The sequence below is a fragment of the Sitophilus oryzae genome, unplaced genomic scaffold (assembly GCF_002938485.1).
Source record: "Sitophilus oryzae breed Bouriz unplaced genomic scaffold, Soryzae_2.0 scaffold_465_pilon_pilon, whole genome shotgun sequence".
Lineage (NCBI taxonomy): Eukaryota > Metazoa > Arthropoda > Insecta > Coleoptera > Curculionidae > Sitophilus > Sitophilus oryzae.
This window is the reverse complement of record NW_022147046.1, coordinates 3,050,632-3,076,775: the sequence shown is the minus strand read 5'-3', so window position 1 is coordinate 3,076,775 and position 26,144 is coordinate 3,050,632. Positions and strand designations below refer to the sequence as shown.

At 33.5% G+C, this 26,144-nt stretch overlaps 1 protein-coding gene across 1 annotated transcript in view; it reads right to left on the bottom strand.

Moving 5' to 3' along the window:
• Positions 1-1,203: 1,203 nt before the first annotated feature.
• The window catches only part of LOC115885961 (inhibitory POU protein), a 73,544-nt gene continuing 48,603 nt past the window's right edge, over positions 1,204-26,144 (bottom strand). The window contains exons 3-5 of the mRNA XM_030904995.1: positions 3,119-3,287; positions 2,733-2,811; positions 1,204-1,786 (exon numbers count right to left, since the gene is read on the bottom strand). Of these exons, the coding sequence (XP_030760855.1) occupies positions 1,339-1,786; positions 2,733-2,811; positions 3,119-3,287 (696 nt within the window). The 3' untranslated portion in view covers positions 1,204-1,338. The remainder of the gene's footprint in view (positions 1,787-2,732; positions 2,812-3,118; positions 3,288-26,144) is intronic.

Genomic DNA, 26,144 nt, shown 5'->3' with positions numbered 1-26,144 from the left:
TCTAAAATTGATTATTACCCCATTTTATGTCGAAAAAATAGGTAGAAGATAATTAAATAATAAGAAATTATGCTTTTTTTAAGAAATATCAGTAACTTTTAAATTCTTTTATAAAATGTAGTAATTATATTGATTGCTATAAAGTTGTTATCTTGATTGCTGATAAGTGTGGAATACCATAATATTAAAAGCAAAATATGTAGTTAATAAACTACAAACACAAAAATATAATTCCATTGTAACAAAAAGAAAATAGTAAACCATTGAATAAAATGCATCCCAACGCAATTTTATTTCCTTTAATCACAGACATTAAAGTATTTTTTTTGAAAAGCGGATTATTTCAGAAACAAAGAAATATTGAGCTTAAATACATGTTAACGTAAAAGGAACGCCCAGTATATAAATACTTACTTTATGTTATCTTCTCTAGAGCTGCGATTTGTCTCATAAATTATAAATTGACTAGAATGTTGAAATATTTTTCTTAACTCTTACATTTTTCTTTCGCTATAAAGTGATATCAGTCAAAGATGTATAACATGCTCTTATTTTTGAAAATGATGTTCTAGTTTTTTTTTATAATGTATAAAGAAAAATATAGTGAGTTAATTTTAATAAGGAAATTGTAATACGATATTTCAAAAATACACCCTGTACAGGTTGTCCCATTTTTGTGTGTTTTATGGGGTCTCTTGTTTATGAGTAGAGAGAAGAGTAGACTCCAGTGGCGTAACTAGTTTTTCGCTGGGAACTGTCATTTTGAAGTGAAACTTTTTTGCGCGAGCTGAGAGTAAGAATTCAAGGCCGTGACACAAGCTTTTTCAATGAGAGCAGTTTAAATTTTGAAATATTTTATAATTTTTGAAGATTCTCACTTTGACCAGAGATAATTATTACTCTTCTTGTCTACAGTTGTTCTTAGCAACCGCTATAGCAGCGCCAGATCCCGTACAACGTATTCATCCCAAAACAATAATTATAAGTTTTGGCAGCAAGCCGAGCATTCATATCTAAGCTTGTTTCCTTTATATATGATACAAGGCAAAATCTGTCACCGTCAACTGAAACTGTCAAATGAAAAAAAAATGTTTTGTGTTACAGACGCTTGAAAAACTGATTATGATTCTGTTACTACAGAATTAGTGACTAGATTCGGAGAAACAAAGTTTAAAACTGTAATAAATACCTTTGTATAATTAAATAAATCGTCTATAACGCATGTAATACATCTTTGACGTACCTTTTTTACTATACCCGCCAAACATAACCACAAACAAAAACTTACACGAAGCAAAACCACCCGTCCACCACTTAAAACCCGAAGTTAACTTCCGGTCAGTGCTGCGCAGCGAACTTCATCCTCTTCTGCTTCTGCCGCTGGTTACAGAACCACACCCTCACTACGTTCTTCTTCAGGTCCAACTTCTCGGCGATGGCCGCTATCTTCTCCCCGCTGGGCCTCGGCTGCACCGCGAAGTACGCCTCCAGGCTGCGCTTCTCCGGCGCCGCTATGGAGGTGCGTTTCCGCTTTTTCTCCCCAGCGGGCAGGACGCTGGGGGCGTCCGGGTCCCGGCGTTTGTTCTTGGCCTGGGCCTCGGCTTCCTCCAGCCAGGCTTGGAGGATGGGTTTGAGGGCGATCATGTTGTTGTGGGAGAGGGTGAGCGACTCGAAGCGGCAGATTGTTGATTGGGAGAGGGCTCCGACGCCGGGGAGTTTGAGGTTGGCGAGGGCCTTGCCGACGTCGGCCTGGGTGACGCCGAGTTTGATGCGTCGTTGCTTGAATCTGGAAAGAAGGAAATCGAAATGAGCAACAGCTTCTGTATATACAAAGATATTTAAACACAAGAGATAGAATTGTTTACCGTTTTCTTCCATCGGCCATTATTCTATCCTTATTTTCCCATCTTTGTTACACCGAAAACATTTGCCAGATTTACTTGTATATTGGTATTAGTATTCGATTAAATACCACAACCAATTTCATAATTGGTTGAATTGATATGAATGATTGAAAAAAAATACGTTAGCAAATTAATGTACTTGATGCATTATAGAAATATAACGAAATTATTACTTCATAGTAATAATTTCGTTTTATTTCTATAATGTATCAAGTACATTAATTTGCTAAGATAATTTTTTTCATTTAATGCTTAACTGCTCAACTATTTTAAATTTTATAATGGAATAAAAATATCATGGTCGTGTTTCTTTTAATAATAAAAAGCAGTTTGGCAACGTCAGTTTTAGAAATATGCCAGCGTAGTACAACGGATTTCGAGGATGAATGAAAATTCCCAGATTCTACGGTTGCGAGGTTGCTATTCCGCCGTTGAAGCTCCGTATTCTTTATTATTTGCAGTATTATAGTATTTTTGCGTTATTTTGTGGACTTGTGTGGACATTACTTTGAAAATATGGTGCATTCATGTATTGTGTACAAGAGAGTGTATCATTTAAATCCAAATTTAACTTTTTGTCGGTAAATAAAAATAAGTAGGGTTAGGTATATTATTATATCGTTGTCTGTAGATCAGAGGCGTATCTAGACATAAAAGATAGCAGATTTCTAAATTATATATTTTTGAAATATTTCAGTTATAATCGTAAACAATATAACAACATTCATGTCAAAGTATGTATTTTTTTCTTCTGGCAACTTTTTAGTGTGGTGTTACATTATGTATTTTTACCACACCACTTTAATTGGGGGCAATAAAAAATCGTACCTTTCAGCGAAAGCTTCTAATTCTCTTGGATCCGTGTCAGCATCGGGATGCAGTCCAGCCACAGCTGCAGCAGCCGCTGCTGCTGCCATTGCTGACGGGTGATGCGCACCAGGATGGCCCCCATGTCCAGGATGGTGACCTGAAAACATAACTAATTGCGGTTAATTATTCTATTTTTCTTTCGTATAATACTAAACTTTTTGACTTTCATATAAGTTTTTATTTTTATTTTCTTATTGCATATTAAAAATGTTTAAAACATAAATTAAAATCAATTGGTACCGAAAACTAAGTTAAGAAATACGAGTCAAAAATATTCAGGATTTGCACATTTATTGATTTTTGTCAGATAATATATTTTGAAGTAGAATTTACTCAGTATCTACCTGGTGCTCCGTGTCCTGATAATGGTCCCCCGTGGTGATGGTGGTTCATAAAATGATTGGTACCATAAGCGGAATGCATGTGAGACGGCGTTTCCGACATAGGCGTTAATGTGGTCATCGAAGACGATGAAATGGGGTCCAACATCTCTAAGCCGTCCATGTGGCTCATCTGAAACAATGAACTACTTTATATAACATGCTACAGAGAGAATTGTAAATCTGATGAACCGGCAGTAAAAAAAGGCAACCAATTTAAACCGATCATTTTAGAATAGCAATTTTATTAGGGTTCAAGATAGCAGTAAATTCCAACGCAGTTTATAACATCAAATAGGCTAAATATATGTATGCCTACAGTGTTTACATGCATGTATAACCAACATTGATATATTTCCATCAAGATAACCACAACGTATTACGTCTCCAACGTGACGTAATACGCCAAATCAATACAATTTAGCTTTATTTTTCTTTTCATTTGTAACATTATTATTACACATTATAAAAAGCAATGAAAAATGAAATAGTTGGTTATAATAAATTTGCTCATTATGTTTATATATCCAATATTTATCAGCTCTTCACTAGTATCAAAACAAACCAAGAATAAATAATATGCTCTTTCTAAATGATATTTAAATTAGTTTTCCATAATAGTAGGACTAATCAGAAGGAAATGAAAACTAAGTGGATAATAAGAGATTTTTGTAATTTAATTATTGAATAAGAATCTGAAATTAGATAAGAATATTTAGGTTAGTTTAATTAGTCGTTATACATTGTGATAATAAACTGCATATTAGAGTTACATTAACTAGTTTTATTCCAAAAAAGGTGATATAGACGGTATCCAATATAAAATAATATGATACATTTTAAATTAGAGTATTAAAAAATTGGCGCCGGGAGGCACGTACTGCCCATACTAAAATATGTTAATAAAAAGTTGGTAGGCAGTTCTTTTAGTTTCAAAGTAAAGGAATTTTTCCAATTTTTTTTTATCTCAAAAACTGCGACTTTGACTGATTTTGATGTTATTACAAATTTTGTTGCAAATATTATTCCTAATCTTAAATTGAAAACCGCGTTTTGCTAGCTACTCTAATTTTAGAGTTACGATTTTTTAAAATTTTTAACCCCCTCCCGTACCTCCTTACCAACCCCCACCCCCACCAAAACCTGATAGCCAGATTCCCGGGTGCCACAGTATTTTTGTGCCAAATTTGGTTAAAATCGGTTAAGCGGTTTTTGAGTTATCGTGTTAAGCGGCCCATACATTATCAAACAAATTGCGCAACAGCAAATTGCAGGCTGTTGCGCAACGAGTTGCCAATGTATGGTAACGTTTGATGTGTTGCGCAATTGTTTGATAAGTTTCAAGAATGCTTGAATTATTTTGTGCAGTGTAGTGTGTGTGTTGCGCTTCGTTGTGCAATCTTTTAGTTCTTTCATCCAAATTCTTTGTTTTCTTTTTCGTTTTTTGGTATCATTGACATCATCTAGGGTATATACGATATTAATAGACACAATTGCAATTGAGGACATGATTGTTTCTCAAACAATGCACAACTTTTAATAAAAAGTTTGATCAAAATTTTACTAAATGCATAGGTGATACAGTTGTGCAAGGGAGCGTTGCGCATCGCTTTGTTGTGCAACTTCTTTGATAGTGTATGGACCGCTGAATCAGCTGTGCAACGCAACGTTGCGCAATTTGTTTGATAATGTATGGGCTGCTTGACAAACAGACAGACAGACAGACACCATGAAAATATTTTGTATTTAGGTCATTTATGACCCAAATAACTCATTTTATGTGAAATTAAAAAACTTTTTTTTTGCCGATCTTAATAGTCTATAAATAATTACACATACCTATTGGTATGGTCGGCTAAATAATACATATTTTTAAAAATTTAAAGGACAAAGTGCACCTTTCAATGAGCTTATCATATCGTTCCATCTTCTTTTGCTACTTCCTCGTTAACAGTATTTTAAAAATTTATGTTTTCGATATTTATTGAAAAATGAAACTGTACTAAAAATGCAGTTCTGAAAAATAGTAATGTTTTACACAGAAAAATGTGTCGATTTTGCAAATAACAAAGTCAAAACTTTTAATTCAAATGAAAACAAAAAATTTACGTCGATATTTGAAATTGAATATTGAATAAGTTTGCCAACATTTTTGAATCGGTAATTTGTGTAAGCATCGGTACCTCTATCGGTAAAGTACAATTGTAGATTGTTTCTTACTAGTAGCTCTTGATACAGTTTAAAACCATACCTAAAATATCTTAAGAAAACATTGTATAAATGAACTCTTATAATAATTATTTTTTTTGTATCTTGGCCTTTAACCTGCATATGCTACTATTATTTTAAACTAATTTATCTAGATAACTTCGAATGCTTCCCTAGGCACGTAAAGTCAAAAGTAAAGACATTTAACCTTTTATTCCAAAATCTATCAAGTCCGTTTCTGTGCCCCTGTGGTATTCATTCGTATACACGTTAATCAGACAAGCGAATTAGGCAGATCAAAAGCTACTTTTATTAATTATTTATGGACTTAACTAACAAACAAACGAATACAAAAACGACATGCAGAGTAAAACAGTACTGATTGATTAAATGGTGCAATGGATTGGAGGAGGTTAATATTTAATGTTTTTCTTTTTCAAGAGAAACTAGTTTATTTTCTGTTCTAATATTATAATATAGTCTAATATACTTATATTTGAGAAGTAATATAAAGGGAGCTGATATGTATGGGAACGGGCGATTGTTAGGTAAAATATACAAGGTGCTACAAAAAATTAAATACAAAAGTTTAGGGTTTATAACTCTCTATTAGCCAGTTGTAAATTTTAATATACAGGGGCGCTTATAAAGTTGTGGCACATGAAAATCTACTTGTTTTAAATGGAACCCCCTGTATATTATGGCATATTTCAATTCTTTCTTCAATTTTAAACAATAATCGTAGTACACATAATGTACCTGAACTCAACCATTTCCGAATTATGAAGGGCTGATTTTGAAATTTTAAGCAAAAATTTTGTAATTTCCAGATTTGATATAATCTCATTTTATACATCTATAAAAGCTAACTTGAAAACTAATGTCAAATATTGTTAAGTATCACAGTTTCCGAGGAATAGCATCGTTAAATGGAACCGAACACGTCACAAAAGTCAATAGTAACTCGAAAACGGTTGGTTTGGGGAACATTGTGTATATTTCGATTTTTGCTTAGAATTAAAGGAAAAATTAAAATATGGCAATAATATACAGGGTTTTATATTTAAAAATCGTGTTTCTATACGGTGCTTCCAAGTCATAACATGACAACGAGATAGAGAAAAAAACGAAAAATACAAGAAACAAACGAGAGCCTTTGCTGTATAGACACAGAGTCGCCCATGATTGTAGACGTTGTCCAGGACAGCTGCGGATGTAGCCAAGAATAACCGAAATTATTTTTTTCTCTCTCTCTTGGTTTTGGTAATATATATCAATAATCGTAAATTAGGAATATAATAAAAAATTAACAAATTTTTGGGTTGCAGCTAAATTGAAAATTGGATTTTGAAAAAGGAACATCAGTAAAACCAAAAACTGGTTGCACTATGTGCTAATATTTGAAGTGAAACTTCTAACTAACAGCTATTAAAATGAAGGATTTAAAGGATATATATTTTTTTATGAATGCTTTATATAAACTCCAAAAATTAGAGTTGATACAAAACCGTATACTATTCTAGCTTTATAATTTTATGTTTTTTTTTTAATTTTTATTAAAAAACGATAACTTTATTACCCGGCCGGATAGCCTATATCTCTTACTACTACTAACTGCTACTAAAGAACAATTTGTTTTGTGTAGTCTGTGGTCTGTTTTTGTTTAAATATTTTGTTGATTATTCATTTTGGAGATTTATTTTTTAATTAATGTTAGTCGTTAAGCAACCAGTAAACTCATAGTATATGTATTTCTTTTGCATAATCAAAATCATACACATGTCACTCTAAATTTTACATAACCAAATTATCACTGTAAATCGCTGACTTTTTTAGACAGATGTCGCTTTGTTCAATATATTCAATACTCACACACTAATAGTGACATACTATGTTCAATATATTCAATCGCAGTTTTGTTGTCGAAACCATTTGCGTTCAGTAATACTTGCAAGTAGCTTAAAATATGTGGAATTGGAACACTTGGAAACAACGGAGATACATCTAAGGGGGACACTAAAATTTCACTCTCATCTAATGTTATATTTTTAATTTTGTTAATGAAATGTATATTGTCTTTAACTGAGAAAGAGGGTTTATGGGTAGGTAAACTTTCGAACTCTGTAGATAACCATTTTGCCAGAATATAAGTCGGAGAACCTACAACGGAAACTATTGGACGCATAGATTTATCGGCTTTTTTTAATTTAAAATGTCAAAAATTGACGTATGATATGTCATTCTATTCAGAATGTCATTATCAAATTTAAAAAGTAAATTAATACTAAGGGTACCATTTATAAATCAAAAGTTGTAGAAGTTTCCAGTGAAACAGGAAGCGAGGGAAACTATTTGAATAGTACCTCATCAATTCCGATTTATGTCATATACTAGCATAATAAATTTCGTTTTATTATCTGAAAAAATAAAAAAATTATAGAGATGAGCCACTCTGAAGAAACACCCGGTATACCTATTCAATATTTTCTCTTCAACAGTAACAGTCCGGTCGAGATATTAAATCCAGTGATTTTTTAGGGGACCTTTTTTATGATTCTGAATAATTTTTAAGGTATTTTGGTTTGGTCATTTCGAAAATTTCGGCGTTTGGTCGCTACATTAAAGTATTCGATTTAAATCGAGCTTTTTCACTTATTTCGATTTGAAAGATTTTTGGACGTATATCGATGCAGATCGATTAGTTAAATTTTTTAGTATCCACAGTTTGTCAAAAAAGTACTTACAAGGTAAGAAAAAAATCCAATTTTTCATTTTCGGCATTTTTTTTAAATACAACATAAATTAAAAAGCGGGTCAAATTGCATTTATAGTTCTTACATTAACGCCTTCTAACAGTACCAGATGAGAAAAGTCGAAAAGTTAATAAATAAAAATACAATTTTTTTTCAAAGGGGTATATCCAAGAACATCGACAATCGAAATCTTTGAAATTAAATATTTCGGAAACTATGCATTTTCGAAACACAGTTAAAACGGGGCGAATATAGAGCTCAACTAGCTCTATCTGTAGAGGTCTCATTGGCCGTTTGGCTACTTACCGTTTTTAGTGTAAATAAAAATACAATTAATAAAAAAAAATATTTTTTTCCTGCTGGTACAATTTAATAAAAAACGCCAAAAGTTTCAAAGTGACTTCCACGCTTAATTTCAACGTTAACACCTTAAAAATTATTTAGAATAATGAAAAATAGACCCCCTTCTAAAAACACACGGATTTTGGTAACTCGATCGGGCTATAATACGAGATTTAATAAAAAAAGAAACAAGTTGCACGAGAATAACATTTCAAGACAATTTATGATTTATCGGACCTTTTTAAAAAAATTAATTTTATTTTTCAGAAACTATTAGAAATAGAGTTTACCAAAAATGCTTTTTAAAACTACTAGCGGGTACATGAGTTTGTAGATATAGTACGAATTTTCTTGGAACTTTAGTTTCGCAGATATACATTTAATCGGACATTTTTAGAAAAATTTATTTTATTTTTCAGAAACTATTAGAGACAGAGTTTACCAAAAATGCTTTTTATAACTACTAGTGGTTAAGTGAATTTCTAGATATATTACGAATTTTTTTGGAACTTTAGTTTCGGACATATAAATTTAATCGGACCTTTTTCGGTACTTGATATTATATTTAAAAAAACAGGATATTCTTCTTTGATGAATAGAAAAAACTACTTCCACATAAAATCACCCCAATCCGTTTTTATGACGGAAAAAAGCCCACTTCGGTCCTATAAACGTGATGCAAATGTAACATAAGGACGAAATATCCCACTGAAATATGTTCATAAAACAAAATTCAGTTTTACAGCCATTTTATAGCCCCCATATACGCCTATGGCTTAGGCCGTTTCTGGCACTGCGTGCTCTGTGTTACGATTGGACTGTAATTTTTCCAAAAAAAAAGAATTTCACCGGGAAAACTATGATTACTCTGTTAAAAAAAGTCGCGTGTGTGTCCAGTAATATTTTTTCAGCGCGCATTTTTTTTGGAGGCGTAGGTACACGTTTTTTTTTGGTTCGTTTGAAATAAATGGCTTTGGGCGTTGTTTATATTCGGAATTTTTCCGGCAGTCATTTTTTTCTCTCTTTGTTTGCTTTTTCGAAAATTTAAATGGGTTGTGCGTTGCATAAAAATTATTGCCCCGGGCGTATTGTTTATTTATTAAATTTATCGGGAATTTTATTTTTGTTTCGTGTACGTACGTGTGCGGGTATTTTTTTAGATCTCTTTGGAAGCCGGCATGTGTTGTGTCGAAATAAAAAATCCATCAATATTGTTAATAATTACAAAAGAATAATATTTTTTAGGTTGTCCATTTTTGTTTAAATTGAGGATGGATAGAATACTAATTTTTATTAGTTAATATCAGCGGTGGCATGTGCTTGAATTCTTTGGGATGCACAGTCTTAGAAAAGCATATTGTCACATAACCATGCTTCAATATTACTCTTTTTTCAATCAAAGGCTCCAAACTAAAGAATCTTTATTAAAAAACTGAGCTGGCTGCGTAAATAGATTCCTTACTACGGTATAGCGGAGTTTGCAACCAACTATGTTAACGCTCTTTATATGAACAGATTCTTTACTGCGCTACAGTAGAGGTTGCTTTTTATACATAGTAAGCAATGCAAATGAAACAGCCGAGCCGTAAAGAAATACTGGTATATTAATGATTCATGGTACACCGGGCCGTATCCGAGCCGGGCACGTTCCGTAAAGTAGACACCGAGCCACGTCCGGGCCTTCAATATATGCTACACCGAGTGGACAACGGGGATCATGTCCGTGCCGATTATATTCTAGAAAACAGTGTTGCCGCAGTGGTACATTTGTACCAAATTTGATACTTTTAATTCTATTTGGTACAGTAGTACTACATTTTCAAATCCAGGATGATTTGGTACAATAATTATTTCCCACGCGCACCGAAATTGAATAGATATTTAATAATTATTGTCGTTGATATTGCATTAAACGCGCTTACCGATACCATTCGGAGAAAATCCGCATTAATTAACGACGTATTATAAACGTTGTAATGTCTATAGCGTTGCCTATATTAAATAACCCGAAGAAAAAACTTGAAAATTTACTGTTTCTAACATGCTTCTATATTTGCGTTTTTTTTAAATAAAATTTAAGTTTTCCAAGTATTGTGTGTAGTATTAGAATTACTTAGAATTCTTCAACCTATACATACTTATAATTGGGTTTTCTGAATTTCTATTTCATGTTTTTCGTCTCGATTTGTGTCTTTCTCCAGGAAGTTTTTTTATGTAGAAATTTATGAAGAAATTCACAGCGACCAAACCGGTTAAAGTCATATGCAGATGTATTTTGTTGTGCTTTAAAAAATTGTACCAAAGTGGTACATTTTTAGTTTATAATGTGGTACGCGCTAAAAGTTGGGTGCGGCAACACTGCTAGAAAACAGCCGCTATAGGCCCGTAGATGAACGAAGTATTTAGCCCGGGCACTCATTTATGTTTGCCGCAACGGGGCCGGACCGTAGCGGATCCGAGGAAAAATGTACACCGACATTTCTCGGACGGGGCACGGACGCGTTCCGGCGAAGCTTGGCCCGTGCTCGGCTTAGCATGAATGCATAAGTATAAATAACATTTGACAATTTTTGGCCGTGCCTTCACCGTCGCACGGCCCCGGCCCGTCACGGTGTACCATGAATCAGCCTTAATACGGTACTAGTACGTAAGGTAGTTGATACTTATAGTATTAAATATTAAAAGAACACTAAGAAATAAAATTGAAAAGACAATATCCAGATTTTGCGTTTTCTATGAATTTATCAAACAAAGATCAAATTTTTAATTCGCTTATTATTTTTACAAATTCAGTTCTCATAAACTATACCTAGTAAAGAACAAAAACAAGAGAGAAAGCAAAATCATTTAGGAAACAACTAAGTTCATATTTTGGTGTTAATATGAATTGGCGTTTGGTTTATTCTTATTTACATTTTCTTGCAGACATCTTCATTTTTTTTCTGCGAAATTGACTTGTGCTTCGAAAGCCTGCCTGCTTGAACACTTTTTGTTTCTAACGTAAGTCCAGGCCGATTTTTCTTCTAGAAATTGAAGTAGTTTGAACACCTATTTGCCTTTTTCTAGACGTGGAAATCCAATGAAAGAAACACAATAAATTAGCAGGTGTTTCTATACAGTTCAATGATCTTGTTAATTTTATAACAGTATTTGTCATATCAGCTGAATTAAAATTAGTAGCGATATTAGATATTCGCTGGAATTTCTGTGACAATCCAGCTACTGCACTCGTACTCTCATCATTTAGATTATTATTGGAATTGGATATGTCTTCTAAGTTTGGAGAATATGTGATTTTTTTAAATTCCATTTTCCTCAGGTTGCAATTTCTCTTGTTTATTCTGCAACTCTTCAATCTCATCTAGTTCAATAATATTAAAGAAGTTCGCGGAAACATCATCGCCGAGGGCTATTTTAGCAAATCCTTTTTTATCTTCCAAGTTAAGAGTAGGAGCTGTCTTCAAGGCAATTTCCAATTTTTGTTGAATTGCACAAAGACGCTTTGCTGTACCGCAGTAAGAAATGAAGTATTAGAATACGCACTATAAAACTACATACTTTACTGTGATGCAGCAGAAGGCTCCGCTGTGCCGTAGCAAGAAATCTATTTACGCGTCCAAGCTGAGCTGCTCTGGAACCACACCTAATAGTTAGGTGAATTGAGATTTTATTTTGTTAATTTTAAGGTACGGATAAATGATTGGTCTTATCTGACATCAGACATGGAGATAACCGTTGCTCATGTCTCTTTAACATAATAATGGACCCAATAATTGAAAATTTAAACGGGGTTAATGCAGGATTTAAGATAAACAACTGTTACCTGAGAATACTCTGTTACGCAGATGATGCTATCCTGACTGCTGAAAATAAGGATGACCTATACAGCTCCTCCTCTATAAACTAAGTAGCACAGACTCTTAACATGCAAATTTCGTGCATAAAAACACAGTCTATGGTAATATCCAAAGATCAAATACGGTGCAAACTAGAAGTAAATGAGCGCATCATAAATCAGGCAATGAGTTTCAATTATTTAGAGATAGAAACATCGAGCAGCAGTAGTATAACGGACTGAAATGGACAATCAGATTAAAAAAGCCTCAAGAATTATCAGGGTATTTACAGGATATAATACAGAAAAATGAATACATAATACATAACTACAGAAACTAAAACGCGAATTTATAAGACCTGTATATGGCCCATACTGTCTTATGTTGCTGAAACAAGATCAGAAACATATTGGCTATGCGCGCCCCAGTTATCCCTGTTAATTTTCTAATATAATGGTCCCATCTCAGGTTTGGGCTTCTTCTAGGTCTCTCAATTCCTCGTGGATACCATGCTGTAATTTCCATCTGTTGTCCGTCCTTAATGCCAGGTGTCCTGCCCATTGCCAATTGGGGGATTTCATCCTGTGGATGACATCTATTACCTGGGTCTTCTGTCGTATCCACTCTGGTTATTCCCAGCATATTTCGGTCCATTGAGCATTGTGCGTCCTGCCGTTTCCTTATAATGTCAGTTGTATGTGTCTAGGTTTCGCCTGGAAACGTCATGGCTGGTAATACACATTAGTCGAATGTTTTCTTCTCTAGATAAAGTGGCATTCTAGATTTGAATATGACTGAGTTTTTTCTATAAGTACCCCATGCTAACTTAATTTTTCTGTTGATTTTTAGTAGTACAGATCCCGAGCTGTGTATTAGTTATTCCAAATATACATATTCTTCTACTATTTCCAACGTTGCGTTATTTATTATAATGTATTTTCTATCTACTAATTCGTTGTATATTACCTTAGTTTTTGTTAAATTCATTTTGAGACCTACTTTATTGCTGACTGTATTTAGTTCGTTAATTTGTCATCAATGAATTAAAATGTCATCAGCCAATCTTAGACGGTTAAGACATTCTCCATCTATTTTCAATCCTTTGTTGGTCCAATCCAGTTGACGGAAGATTTTTGTCTCCCTGTCGCACTCTTTTGCCGATTGGGAACTTTGGGGTTAATTAATTAGTTAACCGCAATTAACTTTTAGAATTCGTCTCGAAATTATCACTCATAATAAGAGTACTAGATATAAAAATAAACATCTCACTAATACTGTAAAAGTTAATTTAACTGACTATAATGTAAATATCAATAACTAACAACATCATAATCAACATCGTAAATTAAAAATAACTTTAAGACAGGTATTCCACAATATAATATTTTATTTAAAATGACGTGGTCTATGAAGCTAAAAATCATTGAATTATATTTAACGATAAATATAGCATGAAACTAGTAGGTAAATTCAAAATAGTCTTTGTAATGATGTATTAAACGGTATAAGAAATATAATACTAGGTTTTTATGCCAATATTCCCAGTTGGTTAATTAAAGGTTTTTACCGACGATCTATATATCGATTTTGTGTAGAAGACAAATTCTCTTTGATAAAGTTAAGTTCACCATCGAAGAAAATAATAATCTACTATTTATCTTATAAGTTATAATTCTATAATATTGTGTCTCATTAATGAACTCGGTGACACAGAAAAAATAAGGTGCAAAAAATATATAGTTTACATCAAATAAATTAAAAGTTGACCGACACCGCGTTGCCCACTTTTACATATTTTCTTATAATCCAAATATTTTAGGAATCAAAAATAAATTAAATATAAATATATAAACAGTTATTATTTGTATTAACAATACTCATCTTCTTAACAGCACTTAAGGGACTTAAAGGACCATTACTACCGCTTTACCGCTCAAGATATTCTAATAAAGTTGCGATGAGTTTTTTAAGGCTATTAAGCTATCTTTTACACTTCCCACTAAAAGAGCTTCTAAAAAGAACAATGTTCGACTGCAAGGTCTGCTAGTAAAATTTTTTAAGCTGAAAGTATCGCAAAGTGTCAAAAAGTAATAAATGAATAAATATGGCAAATTGACATTTTTGACAGCAGAGCTACCATCTGAATCCTCAGCGGGAAATTTAAATTCCAGTTAGGCAGCCCGGCGCGGCGCCGAATATGTTCATGGTTGGCAACAATGAATTTAAAAATCCTGCCCTTGATTACGTAACTAAAAGTTTAATTGGTATATACAATATTTTTTTTTTTTTGCGATGAGGAGGGAAAAAATCTTCCATAAGACACCTATAACTGGGTAGTGCCGGATTCCTACCGGCTAAAAAACCCTCCTCGTTCAAGTAAGCACACCACGCCGGAACCGCTTACGCATTACTTCGACGTGGGGGCTGCCTACGCCATGCGGCGTTGTTCCTCTTCTTTTTTACTTAGTATATTATTTATACATTTATTTACTGTTTCCCATAATAATTCACCTCCCTCAAGGCTTCTCATTAAATTCGTTTCAGTGAAATCCAGTCCACTCTCCTTCTTAAAATGATCTCTCTCATCCTTCCATCTTGGACAGGAGAACACATGTTCAACGTCGTCTATTTGACCACAAAATAAACATGATTCAGAGCTTGCCCGCCGCATCTTATAGAGGTATTTTCGGAAGCACCCGTGTCCAGACAGCATTTGTGTCAGGTGGTATCCCACTTCACCATATGGTCTGTCAATCTATTTTTCGATGTTGGGTATAAGTCTCCAGGTCCATCTTCCGTACTTTCCTTTATCCCACTGATCCTGCCACTTCTCCATCATAGTTTTCCTGGCTATTTGTTTGAGCTCTCCCTTGTATCTATCCACTCGTTCATGAGCTAATATGTGGATAAGAGGAATGCCCGCAATGACACCAACTGCCTTCAGTAGATACAGTTCTGTAAGCGCTACAAACTCTAATACATAATTTGCGCTGCAGAGCTGTTATCTTTCGCTTTGTTTTTATTTTGTCCATTGCCTTACACCATACCAGAGCTGCGTATAACAATTGTGAATGTATTACGCTTACAAGAATTCTACGCTTTGATGACCTAGGGCCCCCTATGTTCAACATTAATTTTGATAATGCAGCAAGAGTTTTTTCCGCTTTAGTAATTGTTTGGGTAACATGTTCACAGAATGTTGTTTAATTATCTAACCAGACTCCGAGGTATTTTACAGCATTCTTAGGTACGATCAAAGTTCCCTCAACATCGAAAAGAATTGGTGCCAGTTTTCGTTTGGTGGATAGAATTACCGCCTCAGTCTTTTGTGGTGCTAGCTGTAAATCCTTTTGTGCCATCCATTTAGAAATTCTTAAGAGGCCGGTGTTAGCTTTATTCATAAGTATTTCTTCATTATCAGCAATCACTACCATTGCTACATCATCCGCGAATCCAATAAGAGTAATACCCTCTGGCATATCCAACTTTAATATGGGATTGTACAAAATGTTCCACAATGTGGAACCAAGAATAGATCCCTGCGGAACTCCGGAATTTATTCTTACCAATTTCGTTCTCTCTTCAGTTTCCACCAAGATTTTTCTCTCGGACAGATAAGAACTTATTATATTTATTAGGCTATTTTTAATGCCACTCTCCATCAATGCTTCCAAGATTAGCTGCCATGACGCGCTATTAAAAGCATTCCTAACATCCAGTGTTATCAGTGCACACAACCTGCGGTTTCGATGACTAAATGCTGCTGCTTTTTTAGTAATATTAATAGCCTGGATCACTGCATCTACCGTTTGGCATCCTTTTCTAAATCCGAATTGTCTGGCGCACAGTCCACCAGTTGTCTCTACTTCGCTGTTTAATCTTCCCAGTATTAGGTGTTCAAATATCTTCCCTTCAACGTCCAGGAGGCTGAGGGGCCTGTATGCAGTTGGTTCGCCTATATTTTTATTTTGTTTTAGGATTAATAATAACTTTGCAACTTTTTACGGTCGGGAGTCGGAAAGCAGTTTGACCGGGCAAGTTGATTATACACTGACAACACATAGTCTGGCTTCACCTTGGCCATCTGTTTAATAACTTCTGGAGGAATACCAGCAGGCCCTAGTGCTTAATTATTCTTTAACCTATCACAAGCCATTAGTAGTTCATCCTTTGTAAAACATTCAAACTTATCTATATCACAGCACTTAAATATCACAGATTTGTGGTTAGGGAACAGATATTTTACCACTTTCTCCATTGCTATCATGGAGAGATTTGGTTGAGGGGAAAACCGATCATCCCTTTCATAACAATTTTACATCCATTCCCAAATATATCACAGTCAACTTCATCACAAAGCTTTTTCCAGCATTTTCTTTTGGCAGTCTTTATTTCATCACGCAGTCTTTTTTTACTTTCTTTATAAACATTTAATAGAGCGTCCACTGAAGTATACCCTTTACCTACGTGCCCAGTATATGCCCTCCTATTTTTAAAGCATTCTTTCCGCAATTTTGCAATATTATCGTTCCACCAGTATACTGGCGGATGTCCCTTAGGGGCCCGCTTTTTTGGCATTACTTTGTTGCATATATTACTCAATATTTTAGAGAAATTAGCGGCGGTACTACTGTTTTTATTACACTCCTCTTGTTCAATGGCTTTAATTAATTTCTCGGGCTGCAATTTATTTACCTACCAACCTTTAGAGTATTTTTTTAGTGTTGTATAAGATTTTTCTACACCCACTTCGAAAAAGATATAATTATGATAACTGAGTGACTCCTTCTCATGCAATTCCCAATTTTCTACACACACCTTATCAGTGACCAACGTAAGATCTAGAATTGATGTATAGCTTCCGCTTTCGAATGTTGGCTTATTTCCAACGTTAGCAATTACTAACTGCAATGTGGCTATCCACTCAGTATGAATATCTCCGCGCTTGTCTGTATATCCCATACCCCATTGGGGGGATTTAGCATTGAAGTCACCTGCTATAATTACCTGTTCATAACTACCTATATTTTCTTGTAAGCTTAGTAGTGACTCTTCTAAACTTTCCGTTGTTTTATTGCCAGAGAAATAGCAGCTAAATATGGTAAAATAACTTGTTGCTATGAAGCAGTATCCTGGACCTTGTCCTTGTCTGTCGATTCCTAAGGTGTTATTCAATACTTTAATTGCTGCATCCATATTTCTGTCGTAAATCCAGTCCAGCCTGCCTTTAAGAATGCTACAATTAGGTTCACTAATAAGTAGTATGTCTACTTTTAGTTCAATCGCTGTAGCAAGAGCAATGTCATGTGCTTGTCGGCTTCTATTTACATTTATTTGTAGAAATCGTATCTTCAGCGGATTTCGACAACTCTACTTCCTTTTTCTTACCCTTTGGGCAGTTTACATGGCCAGTTTGGTGTCCCTCTGTATTGCAGAGGACACAATAGGGTGTATTTTTGCAGTCCTTAATTTTATGACTGTCATTACCACATCTCAGGCATAAGTTCTCCCGATCCGGGCTATTACAATTTGTTTTAACGTGCCCATATTCCCAGCAGCGGAAGCACTTTATAATCTGCTTTCTCTCTATTATCTTGCATGTTGACCATCCAATTTTGATTTTTCCCATATCCAACAAATTTTTAGCATCCACCTCAGTCAGAATCAGTGTTGCATTCTGTTTGTTACCATAAGTAGGGCGTAGCGATTTTACTTCAAAGTTATCTACACTAATTTTTGCAGTGTTGTTAATAACTGCTTTTATTTCATCCAGTGTAGTTACTTCATCTCAGCCTTATCTGCTCCGTTCTGTACAGTAAGGAGCAGGTCATCATTTTTGGTTCTTCTAACGTCCTTTACATCAACACCTAACTCACTGGAATTAATGGTTCCTCTGACAAGTTTCAGAAGATCGGCATAAGTGCAATCGTTCCTTTTGACAATTATTACGTCATGTTTAGGTTTAATATATCTTGGTTTATTATTTTCACCAGAATTCACTTTAGAGCCAAGTCTGTCCGTTTTAGAGTCCATTTCAAGATTTCTTAATTTTTTCTTGTTCGGCATGTCTGGTCTATACAAATATATTTGTATGGCAGTCTCACAAAATAGGGACTCAACCATTCTATTAAGCATCACTCCGTCAATTCCTTCGAAATATGGCAAAGCAAGCTTCGTTATTTCATTCTTAATTGCATGTTCTATAATTAATTTTATACATTGGAAAACTACAACATCACTGGTATTCTTCTGAGGACCAATGCTGTTTATTAATGGGTAATATATGGTTCTAGACGTGTAATTCATTATACCATTTTTATCTGGAAATCCCAGGGTCTGAGACATTATAGCCACTTCACCATTATTTTTTAATTGTTTTTTGAGACCTTCTATACTTCCAAATTTGTTTATAGCATCACATATATGTTCATTTTCGGATTGAAAGTTAGCATTACATGGCAATATAATATTACTATCAGAAGCCTCCCATATATGTTTTGGTATTACGTCTATTTTGGGAAAAATTTCGTCTTCCCAATCTTCCTCCGATATTTGCTTGAAGCATTCGTATGAGTCTTCTTTGTGAAGAGCTTTCATTCGTAGTGCTTTATTTTGGGTCAAAACACAAGCGTCACAACTAATATTACTTTTGCTCTTCAACAGAGCTAATTGAGATTGCTGGGAATTAATAGTCTGGGTTAGAATATAGTTCTCTTCCTGTAATTTTTGCAGTTTATTTACTTCTTCTGAAGAAACAGCTTGTTCGAACCACCTAGAGAGGTTATTACTCTTTAATTTTTCAGCATGAAAAACTAAACGAGAAGTCGATTCTTTAATCTCCTGTTTTGGCTTATACATATCCTTGACTGTTTTTTCTAGACGTGCTATTTCTCTAAGCATTTTAAATACTATATCTCCGTAGGTTTTGCCATCGCAGCTTGTTATCTGCTGTTCAAAAACTTTATCAACTCTCTTCTTTTTGTTAGGTTGCTCACTATTGGTCTCTCTATAAAAATCGTGCAACACTTCCTCACATGGAAGAGAAAAGGTTCTCATTCTAGGAGGGGTCCTTTGGATCGAGTCTCTACGAGCAAAAGGATCATCACCCTTGCTTTCCCCTAAGAAGCTTTCCTCAGCCTGACAATTCACTTCCTCTCTACTATCTTCTTTCGTTTGATTAATATTTATTTCATCCATATCGTTCCCACGAGTATAGGGGATTCAATGTGTCCACTCCTGCGGTGCCCCTTGCACAGGAGTAAGACTAAATACTCTGAAAGGTCGCCCAGTTTTTCAGAGGCTCCGTTAATGACGGTGCTCCCCCACCGCCATGCACCCATCGGCACGGGTCGCCTAACATCTTGGGTTGGGTTTAGGGATTGTTTGGGATCCTACCCTAGACCAGCTGCATTCTCTACTGCTATTAAGCCTGGTCCGCCCATTGTTGACCGCCTGCTCCAGGTCAGACATCAACTGCCAGTTTTGGTCCACGCCGGCTATTTCATTTCACCGGTACCATCTACATTTGGGAAGCGTTCCCTATCCGCCATTCAGGGACGTGTGTGAAGGAGGTCTGACAACCCCCAAATATCAAATATAGCTAGTTTAATATGAACTCGGATCCAAATAATTTTTGTAATACTTTCATGAATTATTGCATATAAATAATTTTGCATAGTGTAAATCAGTTGATCTATTTGAATAATAATGTCCAAGCCAATATCTGTATTGTCTTACAATAGAAAGAGTTAAATTCCATTCTTATAGTTTTTATATTTCTAAGTTTCGTCGTCATAAGTCACATTTAAGGAACAGTTACGTATCTACGTCTTATTCGTGCGCCCAATTGCACACACAGGTTTCGAAACTGTTACTTTTATGTGCTTAGTATACGTGAGAAGTGAAGTACGGTAACACAACGCATTTTAGGCAAAAATTCGGAATTCTGTCAATGCATGTATAAACTAATACACAAATAAGACACTATCACTCTTTTTATACTACTTATTTTTTAAGTAATATCTCACATTTCTTAAGTATTATCTTAAAAATATCAACTTCTATATTTTAACAGTAAACTAGGCGTATTAACTTTGAAGTGTTCCTCCTGCAGTAGTCCAATAGTTACATGCGCAGGAAAACTTTTCGTGTAGTTTTTTTATATATAAAAGATACCAACGTTGGCCCCAAAACAAATACTATTTAACAAAAATATTTTTTAATAAATTAATTTTGCTTAACAAAATTGCAATATTCCGATTTATGCTTAATAAAAGTTGTAAAAAATATTGTCTAACATTGATTGATACAATACTTTTAGTGTTTTGCTTTCGATTTGATAAAAGCAACATTGATCGGAATGATAAATCATGATAGCAAATTGTTGACAATATGGCCGTTAACGCAGGGTTCCCTAATTATGCCTTATTTGTATCTACAGGCACAATATAAGCAATGTGCAATACATTTCCCTATTAGTTTCACCCAATTTCTACTATATGCGCCATTATTGACACAAACGAGGAATCTTGTAACAGTATTCCGTAACTGTTTGAAAGTTTTGCTGATAATGCTAACATCGTTAGCGAAACGTGTGTCCAGTGTAAAATTAAAAGTGTTTTGGTGTATAAATTGTGGTGATTTGGTGCTTTATTTTACCATTCATACTAAATGTCAGTTATTATTTGCATTCGACTAACAGTTTCTTTTGTGTCAGCACAATTCCTATTTTGTGTAATAGTACACATTATTCCCTTTTTAAGCCAACTTAGGCACCCATTCCTAATGTCACTTTTATTTTTGTGTGCCATTTGACGCAAAAGAAGGGCCTGGTAACGTAACAACGACGTCACATAGAACAAACTTTCCTATCTATATTAGAATATATTAGAATTTAACTATTTAATATGCTACATTTTTGGAAAGGTAAAATTAATTTTTTTTCAATGAATTAAAAATATACAAGTTGTCCCATATAAAAAATCAAATTTTCTGTTGATAATTCTTAAATTATTACTTTTAAAAAAATTATACTTAAACCATTAAATTCTACTTAAAAGATGCTTTGGAAATGTTTTCACCAAAATACAAAATTTTTCATAGCAAAAAAGTTACAGCGATCTTTTAAAAATGCACATTTTTGAAAAACTCCGAAACGGTAATAGATATCGATGTGCGGTTTTCACCATCATGTTTTTAATAAACATTGAGCTCCAGACACCGATATTAGCTTTCGTCTATCTCCTATAGAAAAGGGTGTTTCCCTTTAAAAGCGTCCAATTTGACACACCATGTACAATAAACTACTTCTAATTGAGTCCGTTTTGTGGAAATCCGGTAAAAGATCCGCACTAATTTAATTAATTCTCATTATTTCCGTATTGTATGTCACATACATTAATTTAAATAGGAACTGTCCGGTAATCAAACACAAAAAAATATAATATTGTAATATGAAAATTATTTTTTTTTCATTTAGTTGTAAACTAGATAATAATAATTCAGTTATATAGATATAATAAATCTTAAATAATAATAAAAATATAAAAACTTATACGTATATAATTTTCCAGGAATATAACGTAAAATCAATCCCCTTCGATAAAAAGACAAAAACTGTAAATAACCACATTATATACGGGTAGAGAAAATTTCGCAGATAATTTAGTGTTCCCTATGGACACTATTTAATACTGGGGGTGTGGGTTTAACTCTACATTTCGGTTGTAACACGATTTTTATGACAATACGACCAACTGTTTCGGTTCGAAACAGTAATATCCTTCACATTTCGGTAAAAGTGTCTATAAATTTTCAATCTTTATTCAGTTCGGGGTATATGGATAATAAAAAAGCGTTTGTTTCGGAAAAAGCCGTATTTATATTATGAACAAATGTTAGAAAAAAAAACAAATATAATGTGAGATATATAATAAAATTGTGTTTACTAATAAATAGATCAACTGTTAAAAGAACGTTAACGGTTTTTGTAGACGTATCTGTTTAAAAAAAACTAAAGTGTTCTGGAATAGTTGGATTTAAATATTTTAAATAGTTTTTTCTTTGTTCTTGTGTTTCTTTGCTTCGTGTTTTTTTTTGCTTCCGACGACGGGAAGAGATATACTTCCCGAAAAGTTTAGAATTTTTTTGTCCGTTTGGCAAATTTGTTTATTAGTAAACCACTGCTGACAATTAGTCTTCGTTGGATTAACGCAGCAGTGTTTACAAAAAATAACTATTTTATTTTGTAGATTTTCTACCCATAATACATAATATACATTTGTAACGCATAGGACTTTTTGGAGACATGAATCCGCCAGAGAGATATAGACATTTTTTTCATATAGATAATATATGGTAGTAGTTATAGCCTAGGTTTCCAATTTGTTAAAAGCCTTCCCGTAATCTACAAATGTTGTACAGGGTGGGTCAAATTCGACGCTTTTAAATGGAAACACCTTTTTTTATAGGAGATAGACAAAAACTAATATCGGTGTCTGGAGCTCAATTTTTATCAAAAACATGATGCTGAAAACCGCATCTCGATATCTGTTACCGTTTCGGAGTTACGGGGTGTTTTTCAAAAATATGCATTTTATACAAATCGCTGTAACTTTTTTGCTATAGAAAATTTTGTATTTTTATGAAAACATTTCCAAAGCACCTTTTTACGTAGAATTTAATGGTTTAAGTATAACTTTTTTAAAATTAATAATTTAAGAATTATCAACAGAAAATTTGATTTTTTATATGGGACACCCTGTAAGCCCTCAGAAACTTCTTCGAGTGTTTTAGACCGTTACAAGATTTCCATTCCAGGTTGCGTATGGAGTCTTCCAAGTTCTTGAGTTCCGCCTTTAGTTGGTTACCACTTGGGAAGCAGAACGGTTCTGGTCCACTAAGTGGAGTATTCGCTCCTTTTCTAACTAGATCATTTGCTTTTTCATTGCCTTCTATCCCTTGGTGAGCAGGCACCCAGAGTAGGAGGACTTTGTTTTCTTTGCCTAATTTATTCAGCTTCTTTATGCATTCTTTGACCAATTTCGAATTGATTGATACTAAGTTGATCGCTTTTAACGCTGCTTGACTATCATATAAGATGGCTATTTCTTGTTTCCGATAGTTCCTATCTAAGATAAGTTGTACGCATCTTTCGATAGCGTAGATTTCTGCCTGTAGGATGCTAGGGTAGGTACCCATTGGTTTGGAGTATTTAGTTCTTGACCCAAATACTCCGATCCCTGTTCCCACATTGGTTTTGGAAGCATGAGTATACCAAGTTATGGTATGGTCTTTTAACTACTGAGCAGACGTTTCTCTCTTCCAATCCTTTTTATTGCTCAATACTACATTGAGATGTTTCTCAAAGTTATTATGTGAATATTTGGAAAAAATATGACATTTTTGCTGCTCTTGCATTTCTTTTTGAAATAAAAACTTAACCAGAAAAATTACTTTGTTACTATACTCCTTACTTCCTATATCACCTAAAAATGCTATTAAGTATTTATAACAAAATTTCTTAGAATTATATACCTATACTGTTAATAAAAGTATCATAATATAAAAACGTTGTACCTAAATTATATGTCACACTTATACTAATAAGGTTCAAAATACGTGTTGAGGAAACTTTTTTTATAAGAATGCTATAGAAATATACAAAGACATCAAAAAAAGTTCTTGAAAGTCTCAATTATGATATTTTTCCGATAAATTTGTATAATAATACTTATTTTCAGAAGCTAGAAAAAAGTATGTAAAAGGTAAAAGTTTTTTGATGGTCTAATTTATTTATAAATTTAAAAAAAGATAATTTTAGATACTATAAATTTATGTTTTGCTTATATTAGGTGTCTATTTGTTCTGGGTAAAATTCTTTAACTTGTTCTAGTTTTGTGTTTGTTCAACTTGCTTTATTTATATTTTACTTTATTTAAATACTTACTTATTTATATTATATATATTATATTTAGTATTATTCACCAATATGTTCCTGTGCCGGACCTACTTGGAATGATTTATTATGTAGTACCTGATTGTAGACTAAGAAAAAGGCATGTAATTTTTAAGATCTCGTTGGTTAGTTCACTATTAAACAGGTGCCTAGAGGCGGTGAATAAGTTTGCCCTAGATCACTCTGATTTTGACTTTATCTGTGATAAAAATAAAAAGATAATCTTCAACTATTTTATTAAGTCTCGTTGTTAATGTTATTGAGAGTTCTTCTTTTTTATTGTATATTTATTTTTGTATTTTTTAATTTGTATTTACTGTACTGTTGTCATGGGAATATTTTTCTGTTATAAGTGCAGTCTAAATAAATGATTTTGATTTTGATTTTGATTTTTTTATTTGAGAGCGATTCTGGGAGTTCAAGAAAATAGCCTACCGTGTTCCAATACTACGAACAAAAATAAAAGAACCAGTTCGTGATGGAGAGGTGCGGTAAGATGTTTTTTGAAAAAGTTACAGCTTTGGAGGGGGAAGTAAATAAATTAATATAATTTATTTGTTTTTAAGGACAGTAGTAAACCATTTTCATTCAAATTTGGCATTCTGGTGTCCCTAAAAAAAGTTACACATCAAAGTGTGTTTTTTGTAATGGAACACCATATACAGGGTGGTCCGAACTGTGTTTCGGAAACTTCGTCAGAGCATATTCTGCAGATAAAAATAACAGTTTCGGAGATGCTTTTGCAAAGGCTTTTCATAAAAAAAATCATATTTATTTTGATTTTTTCCCAAATAATTTCTGAAGCAACCTTAATATTTGGATGAAAATTAGTGTTTGACTGAAAATTTGACATGAGAAATTTGATTTTGATGTCAATATGACTCTTACTTGTAGAGGGCACCACCTACATATTTTTAACTGGTTTGAAGAGTAATCACTTTTTGTCCGTATCTGCATAAAACTACCGAGTAAAAAAATATACCTTTACGATATTTTTACATAAAAAAAGATCTCTTGGTAAAAATCGCTACGAGTAATGGTTCTCGAGAGATTTGATATCGAAATTATCAATAACTATCATCATTGACATAAATGAAACATGTTGAAATGACATGTATTGACTATTTCCATTTTCGTCATATATCTTGAGAACGGTTGCTCGTAGTGATTTTTACTAAGAGACATTGTTTAGGTATAAAGTCACGGAAATGTATATTTTTTATGCAGGTACTCAGTAGTTTTATACAGATACGGACGAAAAGTGATTACTCTTCAAAACAGTTAAAACACATGTAGGTGACGCCCCTACAATTAGGAGTCAATATTGACATCAAAATCAAATTTTTCATGTCAAAAAAAAGAAGCCCCCAGAAAAAAAAAATATTGATACCCCCAGATATTTGGGGGTATCAATTTTTATCCAAATATTCACGTTACTTCATAAATTATTTGGAAAAAATCGAAATAAAATTGAAACTACATCTATCTCCGAAACTAAGCATTTTAGGACATTTTTACAATTTTTTCTGCTTATTTTATCAGCATAATATGCTGCCAAAGTTTCCGGAATACAGTTTGGACTTTGGATTCTAGAAAAAAAATAAAGGTGAGTTTCATTAAAGAAGTATATGACTAAAAAGTAACGTTTTTGACATATTTAATATTTTCTAAAAATGAAGAACAAATTTTAGATTTCAATAAAAGCTACCTAAATTGGAATTTACCGGGTTAATTTACCTATTTATTTTTATTGTTATTAGATATAGTTTAAATGTGTTGATGTTGGTTAAATATATTTTAAATTGTTATAAAACTCTGTATCTCTCATAGCAAATATTATTTTCTTTTTAATTGATGCTCACAGCTAGAATTTTTTTGCATTACAGCCGGTGCCG